Genomic DNA, 19,290 nt, shown 5'->3' with positions numbered 1-19,290 from the left:
GTTGTCTTTTCCAGAAATGTCCTATTTATTTTGGTTTTTCCCAATCTATGCATATAAAAGACTTGATTTAGGGACATTACAGCAGTAGACAAACTTTTGTAATCATGTTAAAATTGATCACTTAAATAGCACTGGGGTAAACAAGCAACTATATGTCTCAAAGTTTGTTTTCAGTGAGAAGCAAACAACTTAAGCTACCTTGTTGCGCTTTTGAACATTTTCACTTTAAGAAATTTTCTGTTGTAAAGACTAGTACTAGCCTTAGCTCCTAATTTACCATTGCTTCCTACCTGCTAGCTAGATATTGCCACATCTGCAAACAAGATGCAAGATACTGTTACATTCAAATTACTTCTCATTGACTAATAATACACCACTTTTGTAGGGTAGTAGGAAAATGGGCATCAAGCTTCTATTTACATGGAAGAAAGCTACCTTTTACTCTAGGCTGTTCCATAAAAGAAAAAAAAACATTTGTGGAAAAAGTGTTACAGATAGTACAATAAAAATAGAAGCTTATAACAAAAAAGATGGTTATGAAAGGAGAATAATACTAAACTTTCCTATGAAAGAATATCTCAGTATATATGAAAATCTCTGTACCTCTGCCTTTCTTGTTCCTATTTGTAGTATTTTACTTGAGTATCAGAACACCATGAAAAATGAACTTTTAAAGGCAACCAACTAGAGCATAAGGGGGTAGGGAGGGTGACTGACTCAGCAAAAATGTGAAAATATTTCTCTAATATTTTTTCTTCTGAAAAAGTAAATAGACCTGACGGTGTTTAAAGTAATCTTTTTTTTTAGGAGAGAACGTTGTTTTATCTTTTCTTGTGTTGCAGAGAATTCTGGGTGATGAGAGAATATTAAGCTGTTCTTAAAGGGCACGGAGCTACTCAGATTAGGGTTATATATAGAAGGTAGAGTGGTTGGTGTTGGTACAGAACTTGGGGTTCTTGTGTTTTGTAGTATCCTATGGTACAAGGTTCTTGAAATACCGTAGAAAAGGTAAAGGAGCTATTACATTTTCGCTGTTTTGAGCATTTTTCTCTTCCACAGATCCACCTGCTTATGTTTTTCACTGAGGGGCAAAAATAGACTTTTTTATATAGAAGTAGTTAGCATGCATAAACAATCTTAATATAAAATCTTAGACCAAGACACTTTATAGACTTTGCCTCAATACAACTAATTACACAAGTAATTAAGCATATAATATTTTGATGGAATAGATCTGTGTATGCTGCTCTTTGTTACTGAGGGATTATTAGTATGTAGTTTGTGCATTGCCTTAACTAAAGTGGTTTTGAAATCAGCACAAATCATCTGATGAATGCCATCTTTTAAATTGGTAAAGTTTAAACTGATGTGTGATAACTTCAGTTATTAACCAATTTATTAAGTCATACTGTTTATCAATTCTTAGCGGTGCTCCAAAACTTATTAGGTTATTTTCATGGCATTTATTTTTAAAAGTGATAACTGTAGATAGGATGTTCCCTTTCTGGTTTCTGAACTATAAGGATAAACTCGCCTCATTTTTTTTCAAGCTTCTTGCTAAACCAGAAGGGCTAAATACTTGATTTTATTAAATATAAAAAAGCATACAATAAAACAGACTGGAAATCTCATGTAGTCTCTTGACTCCGATAGCTAGGTTTTAAGAAGAACATGTAATATTTCAAATGTTATGCTGAAATTGTGACTTGGCATTACCAAGACCCCTTTAAACTTTGCTTATGCTTATTTAAATATTTCCATATTTGGGGGTTCCTCAAACCAGTTTATTTACATTGGAACACAAAATACTTGAAACCAAGCCTAAATACAAACCTTTCTCTAAATAAAAATAATGAACGAATGAACATAGCTAGAACTAAGTTCTCCCAGGAAAAGTTTTATGCAGAAACTTCACTTGTTTGGGCCATGTAAACTAGAATCACTTTAAGGACACATGAGTAAATCTAGCTGTGCTACTTGTGAGTTATATCTTAATTAAGATACCCCTTGTTATCTTACCGAATTTGGTGGGAATATAGGAGAAGGTCTTGTACATGAATTTAAGATTTTACAATTTTTTTTAATGCATCACAAACAGTTTTCACAGTAATTGGATTTAGAAGTGGAGATGGGGAAGTAAATGTAACGGAACCATTGTTACATATGAAACCAGTCAAAACATCCGTAGCTACAAAGGAAGCTAATGTTTTGAACACAACATTAATGTACAGTTACTGTATTACTTCAAAGGGCATCATTCAGTATAGGCCATATGCAGAAATTCCTTGTGTTCTTTTTACATCTTACGTTTATATGTGAGTATGTATTTATATGTGAGAATGTACTTACTGGTTTAAAGAAATTTACAGCTTTGAGTTTTGTGCAGTGCAAATAGCTGCAGATAAATCAATTGTCAACTTCCTAATCATGCTTCTATTTGACTGTTTTTGCTGTTGTCACAACTGACACCTAAGATTACAATACTCAAAAGATTTTTTTTTTAATATTTTCTTTTGACTATATGACAGAACTTTAGCTGGATTCAAAATTTTTCCCTAGAAACTCAGTATCTCCTTTTATTTCTGTGGGATTTTATGTACCATAGGTCCTTTTAAAACTAAGAAAATGTGATTGTAAAAACCATAAACTGACAGGGACACACAGATTTAGTACCTGACTTCTTTAACTTATTTTATTTCAAACTGACCGTGTCCTTTTAAGCATTATTTCTTGACATTTGCATGCTTGATCATGCAAATTTAACATTTATATGCTTGTATAAGAAAGGGTAAAGCAAAATCAGAACTTGTGATCTTGCAACTTCCTTCTGGGAAGTACTCTGCATTTACATGTAATCGCACATGTTGTTTGTGTGGAGGAACCTCCAGAATCAGAGCCTGTAGAAGCTTCTTGAATTATGAAAATATAGAGACAGAACATCTGTCAAAAATGATCTTTTTCAAACAAATATTCAAAAGGTCTACAATATTCAAAAGGTAAGAAATACAGAAATTAAAATTTCTCATGCAGAAATAGTGCACAAGGTAAATGGGGTCCAGTAGCGGTGACAGCTGTTTGATACCTGTCTTTATCCTCTTCAGCCCAACATTATCCAAAGCCTACACTATCTATGGGATTTGTAGGATTTCTCTATAGTATCTGTATGTTTCACAGACATTCAGTTAATTAGTTTCACAACTACTCTGAGACACATCACTGAGGCACGAGTTCAAGAGAAAGTTTACAGAAGTCTTTTCTGATTTTGAGTGCCCAAGTTGAAATCCAACTATTATTTGCTGCCTTTAGCATTTATGTTACACTCTCAAAGCACTATAAAAACATTATAATAATGTCCCTATGAAACTGATGAATTAATATTAGTATTTCATTTTACAGTCCGGAAAACTGAGACAAAAAATAAAGTTGCCAAAAGTCCTAAGTGAATTGGTGACAAATACAAGATTAGGCTTTTAACTTTAGAGATGCCTGATTATCAATCCTGTGCTCATTTCTATATAAACTACTGGATGTATCTGCACATGCAGTTAATGCAATGCAGTAAACTTCAGCACAATTTGAGCCAAAAGAAACTGTTTCCAGGCACAGCATCCACACTTGAGCCTGGGACAGCAGCAATTTGAGCTGGGACAGAGCAGGCTCCAATTGGCCGGGCTGACCAGGCGCAATTTACAACCATGGTCAGTGCCCACATGTGCATTTCAGCGCAGTAAATTACTCTGCCATAAGATAATACTGTCCCCAATACTCTTACGAAAGAGTTAGTTTACTGTGCCCTAATACCATCACATGTGTAGACGGTGACACTTTACTGCAGAACTAATTAGTCTGCACTGCAGTACAGTGTACATGTAGATGCATCCACTGCCTTACAATGCAAAAGAGGCAGTACACCATCCACAGCTTCCTTCTGACTTCAGTTGGACTAGTAAAGGTGTTCAGTAGTACTGAAAATTAGAACTCTGTTTCCCCAAACTGACCACCCAAAAAATGAAGAACAACATGCTTTTACAAATCTTGTGAAAAGCCAAGGATGTACTCTTTTGTATGGTAGTCAGCTGTTGTGATCATAAGATCATCCATTTTCTTATTATAGTCCTCTTATTCTCTCCTCACCTCAGGTTTGTACAGCAAGTAAGGCAAAGGTCCTAACTAATCTTGATTCATTCTCTAAGTCCCAGCCATTCTGTAGAATAAATAAGAAACCAGACCCATGGTAAAAATAAATAGTATGTAATTGAAAACTATCATAATACATATAAGAAACTTATGGAATTAAAGTTGCTGGGACAGCATTAATTCTGGCATTCCCTGTTTTTTGAGAGCTTAACTTCAGTGTGTTAACTCTTTTTGGTAGTTTTTGGTACGTTATTTTCACTTTTATGTCTTAAAGCAAAAATTGTAAACTCATAGTTGAATAGATTTTCCATCTCTTTGGTCCTGCCAAATTTCAAAATCCTGCTGACAATTCTGGCAGAATTCAGGTTTCCCAAAAGGCGCACTGTTTGAGAAAAACTTGTAATGGAAAGTGTTAGGCATCCTTTCTATAAGGGTTGCTACTTCATGCTTTCTCTGGGTGCTTGGGTTGTTTTTAGTTGAGGCTTAGATGCACACAAAACCTTTTAATAATATTTAAACAGTTATGTCCTGTTCTGAAAGCCCTGTGCACACAAAATTCCCATTGAAATCAGCATGAGTTCCACAAATTCAAGACTCCAGGTTTGGGTATTTTGTTGTGATTTAGCAATAATCTGTTTTCAGCATATTTACTTGAGTATTCAAGTTTAAATAATTTTTGATTGTATGCTTAAGGGATTACAAACAAGCACCTATGTTCTAATAAAGCATGTGAATATGTAGGTTTTTTTCATAAGGCATGTTCCAGTGAAACAGAGCTGCTATTGTAAGTTTCTGTCTAGATCAGTTTGCAGTACTATCATGTTTGCAGCTTCCTGTAAACAGAAAACTTCTCCTTTCATAAAAAAGGAAATTGGAATGAACAGACCTTTGCTATGCTTTTTAAACATGCAGTTTAAAAGAAAATCCTCACTTACTGCAGATATACTAAAAATACAGTATTTTAGTAATTTAGCATCAGGGCATGGGGATTTTATATATCACTCTTTGCATATTTCATTTTACAGTTTCACTTTTTTAATCCATAAACTAGCTGATAGGAATCTCTAGAGAGTTTTAAGAATGTTAGCATAGTAAAGATTCATAACAATTCAGTAAATAAACCAGTATGTAATTTATTTTTGTTTTATCAGGCTTAGTGGGAGAGATGAGCTATAGAGCGATTTATTTAAAGTCACAAAATGTATTTATAAATGGGCTACATGTTAGTTAACTGCTTTAATCACTCTTATTACCAGAGTTTTGACACGCTGATTCTGGGAGACTTTCCAAATAGCAAGTTAGATTCTGGTAACCAATGTGCATCAAAATTAGTCTGAAAAGAAAACTAAAGCAATGGGCTGCCTGAAACAAAAACTGGCTTTATCCTATTGGCACTGATCCCAAGGAACATTGCAAATCTTATGACAAGAGAATTAAGGTTAAGAAGTTTGTTCATGTCAACTTCAGCTTGGGTCAAGGGTATTGTTGGGTAATGTGTTTGCAGTTAAATATTAGTTCTTTATTTCCCCTAGGCAAAATGGAAATATGTTACACATTTCACTTTTAAATGGTGGTGCCCCCCCAATTTTCTCTTCTTTTTTTTTTCAGCATAGTAGCTAAAACCTTACTGGTTTTTGTTTGTTTTTTAAGGTCGCTTGAATTATCCACATCCAGGGACTGACAATCTTTTGATGTTAAATGGTAAGTTCTAATCTTATAACAGCTTCTAATTATCTCTAGCTTATTTTTAATCTGAAAAGTTAGTGTAAAATTGTACTGTTTTAGTCTATTACGGAGTTACTTGAAACCAGAGACAAGGGCAGTCTTGCAGGGATTGTCACCATCTTCCAAGGTTAAATGGTAAGAGCTAATCTTATAACAGATTTTAATTATATCTAGCTTACTGGAAAACTAAAATACCTGTATGAAACCATACTATTCTTTTCTGTTTCTGAGCAATGTAATATTCTGCTCTCCAGAGAACTTCTAATATTCTGTTATACAAAAACACTAGAAAAATAGAAAGTGTGGATTTTATGACCCGGTACCTTGTGGTTATGAATGGTGATTTATGCCCTTAATGCTGCATTTGTCTAAAATAACATTTTATTTTATGGTTTTGGAACTAGCTTTCTTTGAGTGTATTTCTGATTCTTAACCATATGAAATGGAGGCAAGCCTCTGTGAGATGGAGTTTAGCTACTTTTTATGCTTATAGAAAGCATCAGACCAAATTTATCCATCTATATACAGTAATAAGCCATATTACACACAAATCTTGTCTGCACTGGAAAAAATCCAGATCTGTAGAAGTTCATTAGTGTAGCTCTACTATGTTTGAAATTGTAGTGTAGACTGAATTGACATTTTTGCAATTGTGTCCAAATTTTGCCAGTGTATAAATATAAAGCTTTGTTTCAAATGGAGACTTTTCGGGCCTTCTTCTTTATTGCCTTACACAGAGGCAAATGACTACACCAAGATATAAAATGCAATACCATCAGATTTTTACAGAGTAGGTTTGTCAATAATTAGAGAAATCTGAATTGGTTTAGTTTTATACCAACAAAAGGAGAACATGGCACAAGCACCCAGTCTGGCGAATAAAGTCAAATCATGCAGATTATTGTAAAACCTAGTGAATGAAAAATGTCTGCTTTTTTTAAAATAAAATTTTGCCTCCTGGCAGTACAAACCCTATATCCCTAAAATTTAGCTGGGAGAAATGCTGTTTGTGGATGCGCTTGATAATTATGAAACTTATTCCACCACAGATATAACTGCAACCACAGTGCTAAAATGTGACCTGCAGATTCCAATACCCTCTGATCAGTTTGGGGCCACACTTAATAAATATTAAATGATTTGCTAGGATATAAGTGCAGACAGACCAAAAATATGCATACACATTAGGATCCTGATTCTGAAAGTTGCCCCACATAGGCAGATATCCGTGACAATGTGGATGTGCAGTATTTTAAAATGAAGTCTGAGCAGCCATAGGGGAAATCTTTTCTTCCCTTTTTATTCCATTTGTTTTATAAGCAACTGTCAAGTATTTCGAAATCATCAATGTAAGAGATGTCATATTTAACATTTTGAATTTCTTTTAGCATGTAGGGGAGTTATTCAATGGAATATATTATGGGATCTTTGTTTCCGTAGGAAAATAGATCTCTATATTGTTCGTCTACTGAAAGCAATGTTTTTAAAGAGATGGAATTCATATCCAGAGACTAATGTTTTCAGTGAAATCAGTGGCAGTTTTGTTGTTGATACCAGTGGAATCAAGAATGACTCCCCAGTGGTGTTTGGAACTTAGCAATTAGCATAATTGCTTTAGTTCTTTAAAGTCCGCTGTGTCAAATTTATTGCTTTAAAAAAAAAAAAAAAAAATCTTGTACCAGCCTGATGGTCAGATCCAAAAAAGTACTCAAGCACTTTAAATTTAGATGGTCAGCAATGTACTAACAGGGATATCCTGCTCTCAGTTTCAAAGCTAGTGTGCACCAGACTAGACTTACCCTTACGCACCTGTGCGGTTCATAGCCCTGTATTGGATGCCTTAGTTCTTTCATATAGTGCATGAAGAGACAAAGGTGCCTCAGAATAGGATCCATTGAATGGGGAGCTTTCTAAAGCCAGTATGTTAAGTACAGTTGTTTACAACGTGCTAATTGGAAATGTTACGGACGGGCTAGTTTTAAGTCCTTGCACGTCAAGGTGGCTGGGAGGATCTATAGCCCTGAACATGGGCTCCTGCCCTCTTTCTTTCAAAATGAGCAGGGCCCACTTTTTTCATTTGCAATGTGTGGTAGTGATGAAGGTGGTTAGAGTGATTCCCATGTGTTTGGAGACATCTGCCTGAGAGGATTCAAAGCATCATCTCCCAGGAAAGAGAGCCTGTGGGTATGAAACTCCTTGACGTATGCTAATTGAACCTGGGTCTACCTCATCCTCAACAGTGCTCTAACCAAACAGCATGGTATAAAAAGGGAGTGCTGTCATCAACCGCTTTTACAATAAAGTGACAGTTGTCACTGCATTTTGTAGGAGGTCCAGACTTATAATTACATGCTGTGTGTACTCTGAGAACACCACTGGGATTTAGCCTTGGAGATTTAGACAGGGGAACATAACTATGGATCGCAAGGTAGGTATTAGGCACAAGCTAGGTACTGAGATGCTAGGCCCTATTGAGACTGGCCTGGGCTAAGCATATGCAAAGAGACACAATCCTAGACCTGGAGGGAATTTTCAAATCAAACACAGAGGTTCTTACAGATGTTATATGCCTTCAGGGTTGGTTGATAATTAAGCCAGCACTTTCAGGGTTGCAATTTTAGGTTTAGGCACTTAAAGCCCACCTAGGTTGCACTGTAGGAACCTAAGCCTTTTTATAGATCTGGTCCTGAATGTGTAACTGGCTTTTTAACTGTTGATCTTCTTTTTTGAAGCATCTGTCACATTTAGATTCTTCCTGCTTGATTTTTAAACTCATTGTACATAATAGTAAAAGTTTAAATAATTAAGCAAACATATATTCACAAAAGTGAAACTGCAACTGGCTAGCTTTTTCATTGCTCAAGTTGAATTAAGTATAAAAAGTGAATAGTAAAATTAATAAAAGTAAAATCATTTTTAACACTTTTTAAATACAAACCATCTAAACGGGAAAAAAACAAATAAACTATTTTTTTTTTATATGTGGTAACTTGGGAGGGTTTCTTTCCATGTTCACTTTGCCTCATATTATAGCATGGGAACTCCACAAAAGGTCAAAGTATAAAACCTGGGAACTCCACAAAAGGTCAAAGTATAAAACCTGGGAACTCCACAAAAGGTCAAAGTATAAAACCTATTATAATTTTTCTAACTTTAAATTTTGAATATTTTACAAATATAAGTGGAGATTTTAATAGTGAGGTTAATTGACCTTTGGAACAACTTACTGTGAGGAGGGAATCTCCATCCTTTGATGTCTTTACATGAAGAGAGAATGTGTGTTAAGAGATGCTTTAGTTCAGGCCAGCTGAATATCTGGTTCTGGACCCCAATATGCCTCATAGGCCAGAACTGGAACAACCTCCAGTGATGGAAAAAGCATCAGTGGCATTGACCACTGCAAGTTCCAAAGCTGCAGAGATTAAATGCACCTGTTGCTTATCCCTCCACCACCCACACGCATACCCAACAGGGCTGTATATGCTAGAATTCAGTGGCGGTCCCCACTCCTGCTTGCCCCACCTCCCAAATTTCCACCCCTCCAGGAGCTCCGCAGGCTGCAGGATATGGCTGTATGGGCCAGATCTTTTCCACCTCTAATTTAGTTCAACCAAAGTTAGTGGGCCAGATACAGAAATTACTGGGTGGCTATACAGGATATCAGACTAGATCATCTAGTCTTAAAATCAATAAATAAGTAATTTTTTTTTCAAATGAGCCTAAAGGAATTAGGCATCCAAATCAGTATAATTTAATGAAAATTAGGCACTTTGGATTTTTAGACTCTTTTTGAAAATTCCATTTATAAATAATTTATCTAAAAATGGATAATTAAAACAAGTCCTAAGAATGAAAATGCCCTTCATAGTCTTGATTGTTACTGCTTTAACTGTTTAAATTAGAAAACTGTCGAGTACAAATAGTTGCAGGGGTTTAGGTTGTAGCCGTGTTGGTCTAAGGACATAGGCAGACAAGGTTCCTTGGGTGAATTTGATAGACCAACCCAAATAATTGGAGAAAAGTTATTAAGCAAGCTTTCGGGTTCAAAAACCCTTCGTCAGGCTACGGAAGTTTCAGCAGTTGGTGTGTGCTCTTCCTGGATGGAATGAAATAGTACAAATAGTGGAATTTTATATTTACTTCCTATCTTAAATATAGTGCTTATTTTGAGTATAACAACTAAGTATTGTAAAATTCTTCCTTCTATTACTCAACAATGACAAACTAATTTGATTAGTATTGATTTAGGCACTGAAATAACTAAACAAAACCTATGCAGTACTTGTTTGTAAGTAGAATAGAAATTCCAGACACCATATGCAAGATAGTGAGATCCAAATTTTAAAGTACCGAGCTATGTCTATAAATTCTATTGATGATGATCAAAAAAAAGGCATGATGCACATCCAGACAGGTGCAGGCCCCAGGCTCTGGCTCCCCCTGGCTGCAGATCTGGGAGGAGTTGGGCAGCATTATTTTGCCCCAAGTGGCACAACTTGCCCCACACCAAAGTGCTTGTCTGGGCATTCCCCAGCTCAAATTTGCACCGCTTCTATTTTTGAGCTGCTGCAAGCGCAAATGGCTGCATGTGTGAACATGCCCAGTGAGTCTTTCTACTCCCATTCCCCTATTGTCACTTTTGATTACACTGGTTTGCATTGCAGTACCAGAATATTAATTCCTACACCAGTTTAAATTCTAATAACTGCACACCATTAGAGAGCTAGAGATCTAAAATAAGAAAGTTTTCCATTAAAAAAGACATTTTCAGGAGTATGTACAACACTTTTCATATAGGGAGATCCCAGATCTATAATTTAAAATTAAGAGATTTTTGCCTAGATAAACTACTTTAGGTGACTTAAATTTGTGGAATATGTTTGTTATAATCTTTCACTCCATCTGAGCCTTTAGTTATCAAGCACTGGAAAAATGCAAGAAATAATTCTGCTTAGCTTGTTAGGCTTGGGTGGTGCAATCATTCCCTTCTGATGCTCAGGTGGTATAGAAAGAATCCTTTTGGCTGCAGCTTTTGCAATGCTTGAGAAGTTCAGAACAGAGCATGACTTGCCAAGACAGAAGGATGTTGTGTTTATATAACCATGCACATTTAGTATATATAATTATGTAATACAAAAGGTGTGTGAGAATTTCATAAGCATTTTCAGAAACATATTACTAGTTATTGAATCTAGTACTTATTTTTTTTTAATTAAGAACATCAATGTGGCTATCATATTCTAGTTTATCTGTGGAATAAAGTCAAGGCAAGTTCAGCCATAAGCCAGATCCTTCTCTCATTATTCCTGGAATATTATTTTGGTGAAACTCTTCTTAGTGTGATTTGGTTTTTGAAGAGGTGCAGTAGGAATATATGTAATGCTGCTGGATTCAAATATAGAAAAGTGCATGAAACCAGCAATTACATATTTTATATTTAACAGCCTACTGAGTCAGGAAACCTTCTGATGACAGGCTGTTCTGCAAGATACATTGCTCTTTGTATTCATTGTTCTTAAAACCATTAATCTTCTTTAACAAACACCTTAGATATTCTGTTATTAACTGGGTGAAAATATTCAGTTCTGTTTTACCTGACCTTTGTTTAAAAATAAAAATCCATCCTTTTTTAATTATACCTCCAGATAAACATTAATGGGTAAACCATATTTGCTCAAATACAAGACAGGGTTTTTTCCCCCTAATTGGCATGGGGGGGAAAGCCCCACCCCCCCATCTCCACATTTTATAAGGACAAATATCATGCATCATTTGTACTACATACAAGTAGGTGCCAAAGTGCTGCTCAAAAATGTGTTTTGGAGTACCTATGCTAAAACTTGCAGCAATTACAGAAAAAGTAACATGCATCAATTCTGCCTGAATTAAGTATATGGGTACTATATGAAAATTGCTACAGAGGTGTTTAATTTCAGGGTTATTGTTTTCAAATTTGCTCCTCACTTCCATGTGCTCAGGGAGAGCAGTGTCAGACAGTAAGGAGAGGGAGAACGGGCTGCTGGGCAAGGGGAGGGGGGATGTTTGGGGGAAACAGAGAGAAAAGGATCTATCTGATCCCCTAACTTATTTTTCCTGCAGTAACAGTGAAAAGAGAATAAATTCACGGCAAACCAAGCCAAAATTGCATTCTATACTTGGAAAATTATAACAAATTTATAAATTTTCCTATATAGAATTTAATTATTTGGAGGTTGTCTTATAATCAGGGTCCTCTTCTATTCAAGAAAAATGGTAGTTACTGTGGTACTGTTTGAGGATCAGCCAAAAATGCTATCCCCCTTATGCTAGACAAGGAGCAAATTCCATATCAGGGATTCTTTCTCCTGAACTATTTACATTGTAATTCAGTGGTGTAAAAGTTGGGGACAGGGTTTATCCACAGGCTGCATGCCACTTGGGATCAGTGCATGGGGTTGGTCTGTGGGTGTGATTCCACGGACTATATCCAGCTACAAACCAGCCCAATCCTGCATGCCAGTCTGATCCCGCAGGCTGTGCTCTGGCATGATCTAGTGTGTTGGGCCTCTTTATCCAGTCCACAGGGATTCCCACTGGTCTGGAAATTTGGCACCTGGGGAGCAGCAGATAACACTGCCACTTCTCCCCTCCTTCCAGTTTTCATATCCCTGGGGAGGTCAGCAGGCTGGTTGATATGGTTTTGCTGGCCAAATCTAGCCCACAGGCTGGGATTGAACACCCTGATCTAAATAAATAAGGCAGATACATGATGGAATAAAGCGTATAACATGGATTCAGAATTAACAGCATGATGCTGGCAAATACCATGTTTGTTCCCCAGCATTTTCCTGGCTAGCAAGAAGAGCCTTATAATTTTCAGCATATTTTCTTCTCTTTGGCAATCCCTCACAGTCGTGGATGATTGTCTTCCATGACTGCCTTATCTGTGGGTCTTAAGATGGCTGATGAAGTTGATCCAGGATTGACAGACTTTGTTGCAGCTTGGGCACGTGTTTCCATGTGCGGTGGGTGGCTCCAGATTCTTGATTTGGTCTGCAACATTTCGTTTCTGCCATGCTCACTTTTCCCCAGCCCCTGTTGTTGTAAGATTTCAAAGTACTGAGATCCTTGCAACAGACTCTTCCTCCATTCGATCCTTGCAATAGTCTCTCATGAGTTGATGTCTGTTGCATTTTTTCTAATTGGCCCCGAGGACATCCTTGAAGCACTTTCTCTGCCCTCCTCTTGAGCGTACGCCTTGACTGAGTTGGGTGAATAAACTTGCTTCAGGAGCCTGGAGTTGGACATCCAGATGACGTGGCTGGCCCAGCAAAGTTGTTGAATGATCATTGCCTCGATGCACATGGTGTTTGTTTGCGAGAGGACACTAATGTTGTCTTCCCACTGAATTCAGATAATCTTCCGCAGGCAGCATTGATGGTACTTCAACAACTATGGTGTCTCCTGTACATTGTTCATGTTTCAGCTCCATATAGTAATTTGGGGGTCACAGCTACTTGATAAACCATGAGCTTGATTTCAGATCTGATATCAAGATCTTCAAATGCACGTTTCCACAGGTGTCCAAAGGCTTCACTTGCACATTTAAGCTGATGTTAGATTTTTTCGTCAATGTCAGCCTTCAGCGAGAGATGGCTTCCTAGATATGAGAAATAGTCAACGTTCTTCAGAGTCTGACCCTGAATCTGAATTACCAGAGCTGGGGACTGTTCGTTAAGAGCTTGTTAATGGAGGACCTTAATCTTCTGTATGTGAAGCATCAGTCCCATTTTCTTGTGTGCCTTGGTAAAAATGTTGACGATTGCCTGAAGGTCTGCTTCCAAGTGAGCATACACGACAGCATCATCAGTGTGCTGGAGCTCAATGATTGAGGTTGGGATGGTCTTGTTCTTGGCTTGCAGTTGGCTAAGATTAAACAGCTTACCATTCATTTGGTTCTTTAGCTCCACTCCAACTGGAAGCTTGTTAATGGTCACATGTAGCATCTTGGTAAGGAATATCAAGAAGAGTGTTGGAGTAGTGATGCAGCCTTGCTTTAACTCCCATCTTAACCTCAAAGGGATCCGTGATAAATCCATCACTGAGAACCACCGCTCACATACTGTCATGGAACAGACAGAGAATGGTGATGAATTTCTTTGGGCATCCCTACTTCAGAAGGATCTTCCCCAATGCTTCTCAATTAAGAGTCAAAGGTTTTTGTGAGGTCAAATAAGACCATGTAAAAGGGATTACATTGTTTCCAGAATTTTTCCTGTAGCTGGCAAGCAGTAAAGATCATCAGCTGTGCCTCTCGATACCTTAAACCCGCATTAAGATTCCAAGAGGAGCTCTTCAGCAAGTGGAAGGATACAGTTCAAGAGGGTTCTCTCAATGATCTTTCCTTTGGTGGACAACAAGGCAATTCCTCTCTAATTTCCATAGTCAGACTTGTTTATTTTCTTAAAGATTGTCACGCTTGTGACATCCCTGAGGTCATATGGAATTTCCCCATTGTTCCAAATCCTTAAGATGGGGGCATGGAGCTGTGATGTGAGCTCCTCTCTTCCGCTGCTTGAAAATTTCAGCAGGGATTCTATTGGCTCCAGATGCCTTTGCAGTGTTACGCTGATACAGCAATATCATTTTAATATTTGTAAACAACTTATCCTAGGAAACTCACTGTTTTCTTGAAATTCCCCCTTTAGAAAATTGTTTTCTGAACATTGTAATAAACTTTTAAAGTTTTCCCACTTCTAGTTCACTTTCTCTTAGTTTGCAAGGATCTCGCAAGAGACAGTTATTTTCAAAAATATACAAACATATGAACATTGTGAGGATCCTATAATAAAATGTCTTTCATGGCATCAGAAACGTCCAAATAGCATGAAAATATGATAACAGACAGTTCCTTTGTTTTGGATGGCAAAGGGGAAGAATTGAATCAACAGAGTGGAAATTGTTTGGTGTTTATGCCAAAAGGGCTTGTAGTGCACATTAATCCAAGATCCTATTTTTATATTACCAGTGTATGTATAGTGTGCCGCTACCTTCTTCCTAAAAACTGACTCATCAGTGTGGACATGATGAACTTGACTTTCCTTGACTCCTGTATTTGTATTTGTAAAAAGTTGGAAGAAATGTAAAGGGTTGATTCAGCAACTTGGTGATGGTGAGTGTACTGCTGTGTTGGCCAAGATCAGAAAATATATTAGGCACTGCAGTGCCTCTTTTTAGGTACTTGACTTCTTTAGTGGAGTTTGTAATCCCATGTGAAATGCTTAGATTGTGTATATATAATGACAACTGATAGGAAAGTTAAGATCTCAAAATAGGAACCACAAAAGTCAGCATGCAGATTAGAGACCCACGTAAAGTATCTAAAAGGGAAACGCTGAGCTCAGGGCTGTATTTTGAATTCCACCCTCCTCAGGATTTCAACCTATAAAACTCAGCCACCTAAAGCTCACCCTTTCAAAGAGTCATTTTTTAGCACATGGAATGTGTCCTGTATTCAGGAAACTCAGCAATTAGAACACTCGCATAGGATAGGAAAGGCCACTGTTTAGTATCCCTCTCCTGTTAATAGGATTCAAATCCAAATATTTCACTTTCCAGAAAAATATCATAACCGCCAAGCTATAGGCTGTATTAGGGAAAGGCACCTTAAACTATTTTAGATGGTCTGTATCATCTTGGTGGGAGGTGGCCAGTGGTGTCCTACAGGGTTCAGTTCTTGGCCCCATGCTGTTCAATATCTTTATCAAAGATTTAGATGAGGATGTGGAAAGCACAGTGACCAAGTTTGCAGATGATACTAAGTTATGGGGAAACGGGGATAGGTTGCAGAGCCAAGCAGACCTGGGCAAGGTGGAAAGGTGAGTGGAGCAGAACCAGATGCAGTTCAATAAGGATAAATTGAGAGTGCTTCATCTGGGGAGAAATATCCAGCGACATGAATATAGGTTAGGAGGAGATGTCCTGGCCAGCACAATGGCTGAAAGGGACCTTGGGATTATGGCTGATCACAGGGTGAACATGAGCTGCCAGTGCAACGCTGTAGTCAACAGAGCTGATAACATATTGGGATGCATTAGACGATATGCTGCGAGCAGGGCCAAGGAAATGATACTTCCTCTCTACTTGGCACTGGCTACACCCCAGCTGGAGTACTGTGTCCAGTTCTTGGCGCTGCACTTCAAAAAAACTATGGAGAATCTTGAAAAGGTCCAAAGAATGGCCACAAGAATGATTAAGGGCCTGGAGAACAAACCTTATGAGGAAAGACTAAGGGATCTGGGACTGTTCAGCTTGGGGATGAGAAGGCTGAGGGGGGAACTGGTGGCCATCTATAAGTATGTAAGGGGTGAATATCGGGGAGCTAGGAGAAAACCTGTTGACTAGGGTGCCCCAGGGGAGGACAAGGAGCAATGGCCATAAACTGTTAGAGGATCGTTTCAGGTTGGATGCAAGGAAGAACTTCTTTATGGTAAGGGTGACCAGAATCTGGAATAGACTTCCCAAGGAGGTGATGCAGTCCCCAGCCTTGGAAGTCTTCAAGAGGAGACTAGACGGACACCTTGCTGGAATCATTTGATCTTGGTAGTATTCCTGCCTGGAGCAGGGGAGTTGGACTCGATCTTTCGAGGTCACTTCCAGCCCTTAATTTCTATGATTCTGTGATTCTGTTGCTGCTGAATTTGTCCCATGAGAGATTCACTGGACCAGAGAGAGGGCTTGAAAGTAAATATAATGATCTGATTTAGTAGTTAGAGCACTCTCCTGGCAGGAGTTCCAGTCCCTGCTTACTAATTTTACTGGCACCTGTCCCCTTCACCCCTCTCTATTGATCTGGTAGTAGGCATCTGTCTGTCTCATGAGAAAATAAAATTACAGTGAGTGAGACATCAGCTCTCTGAACGTAATCCTCACTTGAAAAGAAATTGTAGCTGGAGTTACCTCTCCAGGGCACAAAAGCGTAGGTAGTGTATATGAAGACACTGAGATGCCTACACACCAATGTGGGCTTGCTGGTTTCATCCAAAGGAAAGACAGGAGGTGCTGGTATGTTTGGAACCAGTGTGGTTGCAGGTGCTGCAAGAGCAAAGGAGATCATCCATTTGTCTGTCTAGCGGGGCATTCAGTAGATACATTCTGAAAAGAAATCTTGGATCATGCCCTTCAAAGGAAGTAGGCAGAAAAATCCTTGGTTTTTGGATCCTGATGTAATTTAGGGGTGAACTAGGTGATTAGCTGCATAGCTGTCAAGACTGAAGTACTGCTAAGCATGTGCAGAAGCAAAAGTTTTAGGTATTTGGGAAACATTAGTGCTGAGCTGGTCTCCATTATAGTTAGGTGATGATGTAGCAGGGGCTTGGAGAATTACAGTTTTGGACTTGGGATTTGAATATTTCCAGAAATAACCTAGTAACTCTGGTAGGAAGGGACCCAAAGAAGAGAGAGAATATGAAGCTAAATAAAATTGTAATGACAATAAGCATAAAAATGGAAACTACCATAATTAAATGCCAAAGTGTGAAAGACTGTTTTATGGCTCTGATCCTGCAACTGCATTCTGTGTAAAAATCCCAATGAAGTCAAAATATTTTTGCAGAGGCATAGACAGGGTCCATGTTTGTGGGTTTCACTGCAATATGGGGGCTTCAGAAGAATGTTTTCTGTTTTGAATATTTATTACAGTTAATAATGTACAGTTTATTAATGTAAAGTTCATACATTACTTTTCCTAAACATCCAGAAAGCTGAAAAATGGTTAATCAGTGTGTTCTTGTGTGCCTTTTGCATTTTAACAATTGGCACAATCTCTGTAGGAGTCCTTTCACACTCAAAAATGAGGGGAATCTTGATTTAGTGATAGTCTGTTAGAATTTGTTGCTTTGCCTTTATGCAGTGTTTCTATTACAATGGTATTTCTTGTGACTTGCACCCTGACTTTGTTTACTACCACAAGGAGTCTTTTGTTTTAAGCAAAACTGTGCTGTTAATTTTCTGCTAGTTTTTTTCATGAAAAAGGAAGGTCATGTCTTATAGCATTTGTATTGTCGCTGGAAAGGACTGTACAAACTGTTCCATGAACCAGGATGTTTCTCTGATTCATTTAACTCTTACTATGCCCTTTTAAAATAGCATTTTCCTTTTGATCATTATTCTTTAGCAACATTTTGCACATTATTTAAATTCAGTCAAGTCTGAGGCAAGAGTTGAGAGAGGCAGAAGAGCACAATTACTAGGTTGTAATAAATTCATTAATATATAGTAATTAAGTACATCATTAAGAATATCAAGTAAAAGGGCATGTTAGAAGATTGCAAAATAATGCACATTGTTAAACTAAGAAAAATTATTTAAAAATTCTTTAATCCAAAATTTAAGGCCTAGTCATATTCAGTACTTAGTGCAGAGTAAACGAAAGAGTGAAATATGGCTTTAGTATGATGTGATCACAATGTTTGCTATTAACATAACACTAATGCACTAATGCAGATTACAGTGCATCAGTTACCCACATAGTTATTTGTATCATAAATATTGTTATATGTGGGCATGATACAGTTCTTTGACATTTTACAATTTGTCCTTTGTTTACATGCAGCAAGGAGTTATGGGCGAAGACGAGGTAATTCACTTGTTTGCTACAGTACAATTAATTCAGATTGGGCTGCTACTGATCATTGTGATTAATTATTCCTGATTTGTTGATTTTTAGATATCTCATGTCTGCATGTTCTATCAGTTTTGCAAAAAAAAAAAAAATCTATTTTGGCTGTGGATCTTTTGTATTAGCGAGCTTGGATTGTAAATCTCTTAATCAATTAAAACATGTCTAGCACTAATATTTTCATTAATTCTTAAAATATATACCTGCTGTACTGTTCGTAGTGAAAGTTTAAAAATTGCTCATTGTTTTCTGCAACTCATCTTCCCTATACAACCACATATAATTAATTAAATAAACAGTTACGAAAGTGCCACAGGTTCAATAAAGTAATATGAAACAATTCTTAGAAATTTTGCACAGTTCTAAACAGAATTCTGAATAATTTTATAGCTGGTATAAATTGACATATCTCCACTTATCTCAAAGAAGCTAGGATGATTTAATCAGATGAGAACTTGACCTTTAGTTTTATAAGCTATATGGAGCATAATCTATAAATTCTAAGATTTTTGAGTAGTTTCAAATATTTACAGGATACAACTATTTTTATTTCTAGCTTCAACTCTTTCCTAAGTCATTTCTAACCATCACCTGATAGGAGCTTGGCATTCCCACTTTAAAAGAAAAACTTGAAGGTCTAGGTCCTTTGCCTAGTGACCCAGGTTTTAGTACGATAAACACTTTTAGAAGAGAACAGTTATTCAGTATGAGTAGGAATTTAGTAGACTTCTTGCTGTTGGAATGCATTCAGTTTGTGTTCAAATATTATT

General features: G+C 37.3%; 1 protein-coding gene across 2 annotated transcripts in view; it reads left to right on the top strand.

Annotated features, from left to right (window-relative positions):
• Positions 1 to 19,290, top strand: part of CPEB2 (cytoplasmic polyadenylation element binding protein 2) — a 74,328-nt gene that overhangs the window by 19,717 nt on the left and 35,321 nt on the right. The window contains exons 5-6 of one of the 2 annotated variants that reach the window (XM_006016781.3): positions 5,788 to 5,838; positions 18,455 to 18,478. In XM_006016781.3, coding sequence (XP_006016843.2) covers positions 5,788 to 5,838; positions 18,455 to 18,478 — 75 coding nt within the window. The remainder of the gene's footprint in view (positions 1 to 5,787; positions 5,839 to 18,454; positions 18,479 to 19,290) is intronic. The other variant, XM_025192639.1, reaches the window with a different exon arrangement.

The sequence above is a fragment of the Alligator sinensis genome, unplaced genomic scaffold (assembly GCF_000455745.1).
Source record: "Alligator sinensis unplaced genomic scaffold, ASM45574v1 scaffold104_1, whole genome shotgun sequence".
In the NCBI taxonomy this organism is placed as follows: Eukaryota; Metazoa; Chordata; order Crocodylia; family Alligatoridae; genus Alligator; species Alligator sinensis.
The sequence above is the reverse complement of the archived record's forward strand: the minus strand, read 5'-3'. Positions and strand labels throughout refer to the sequence as shown.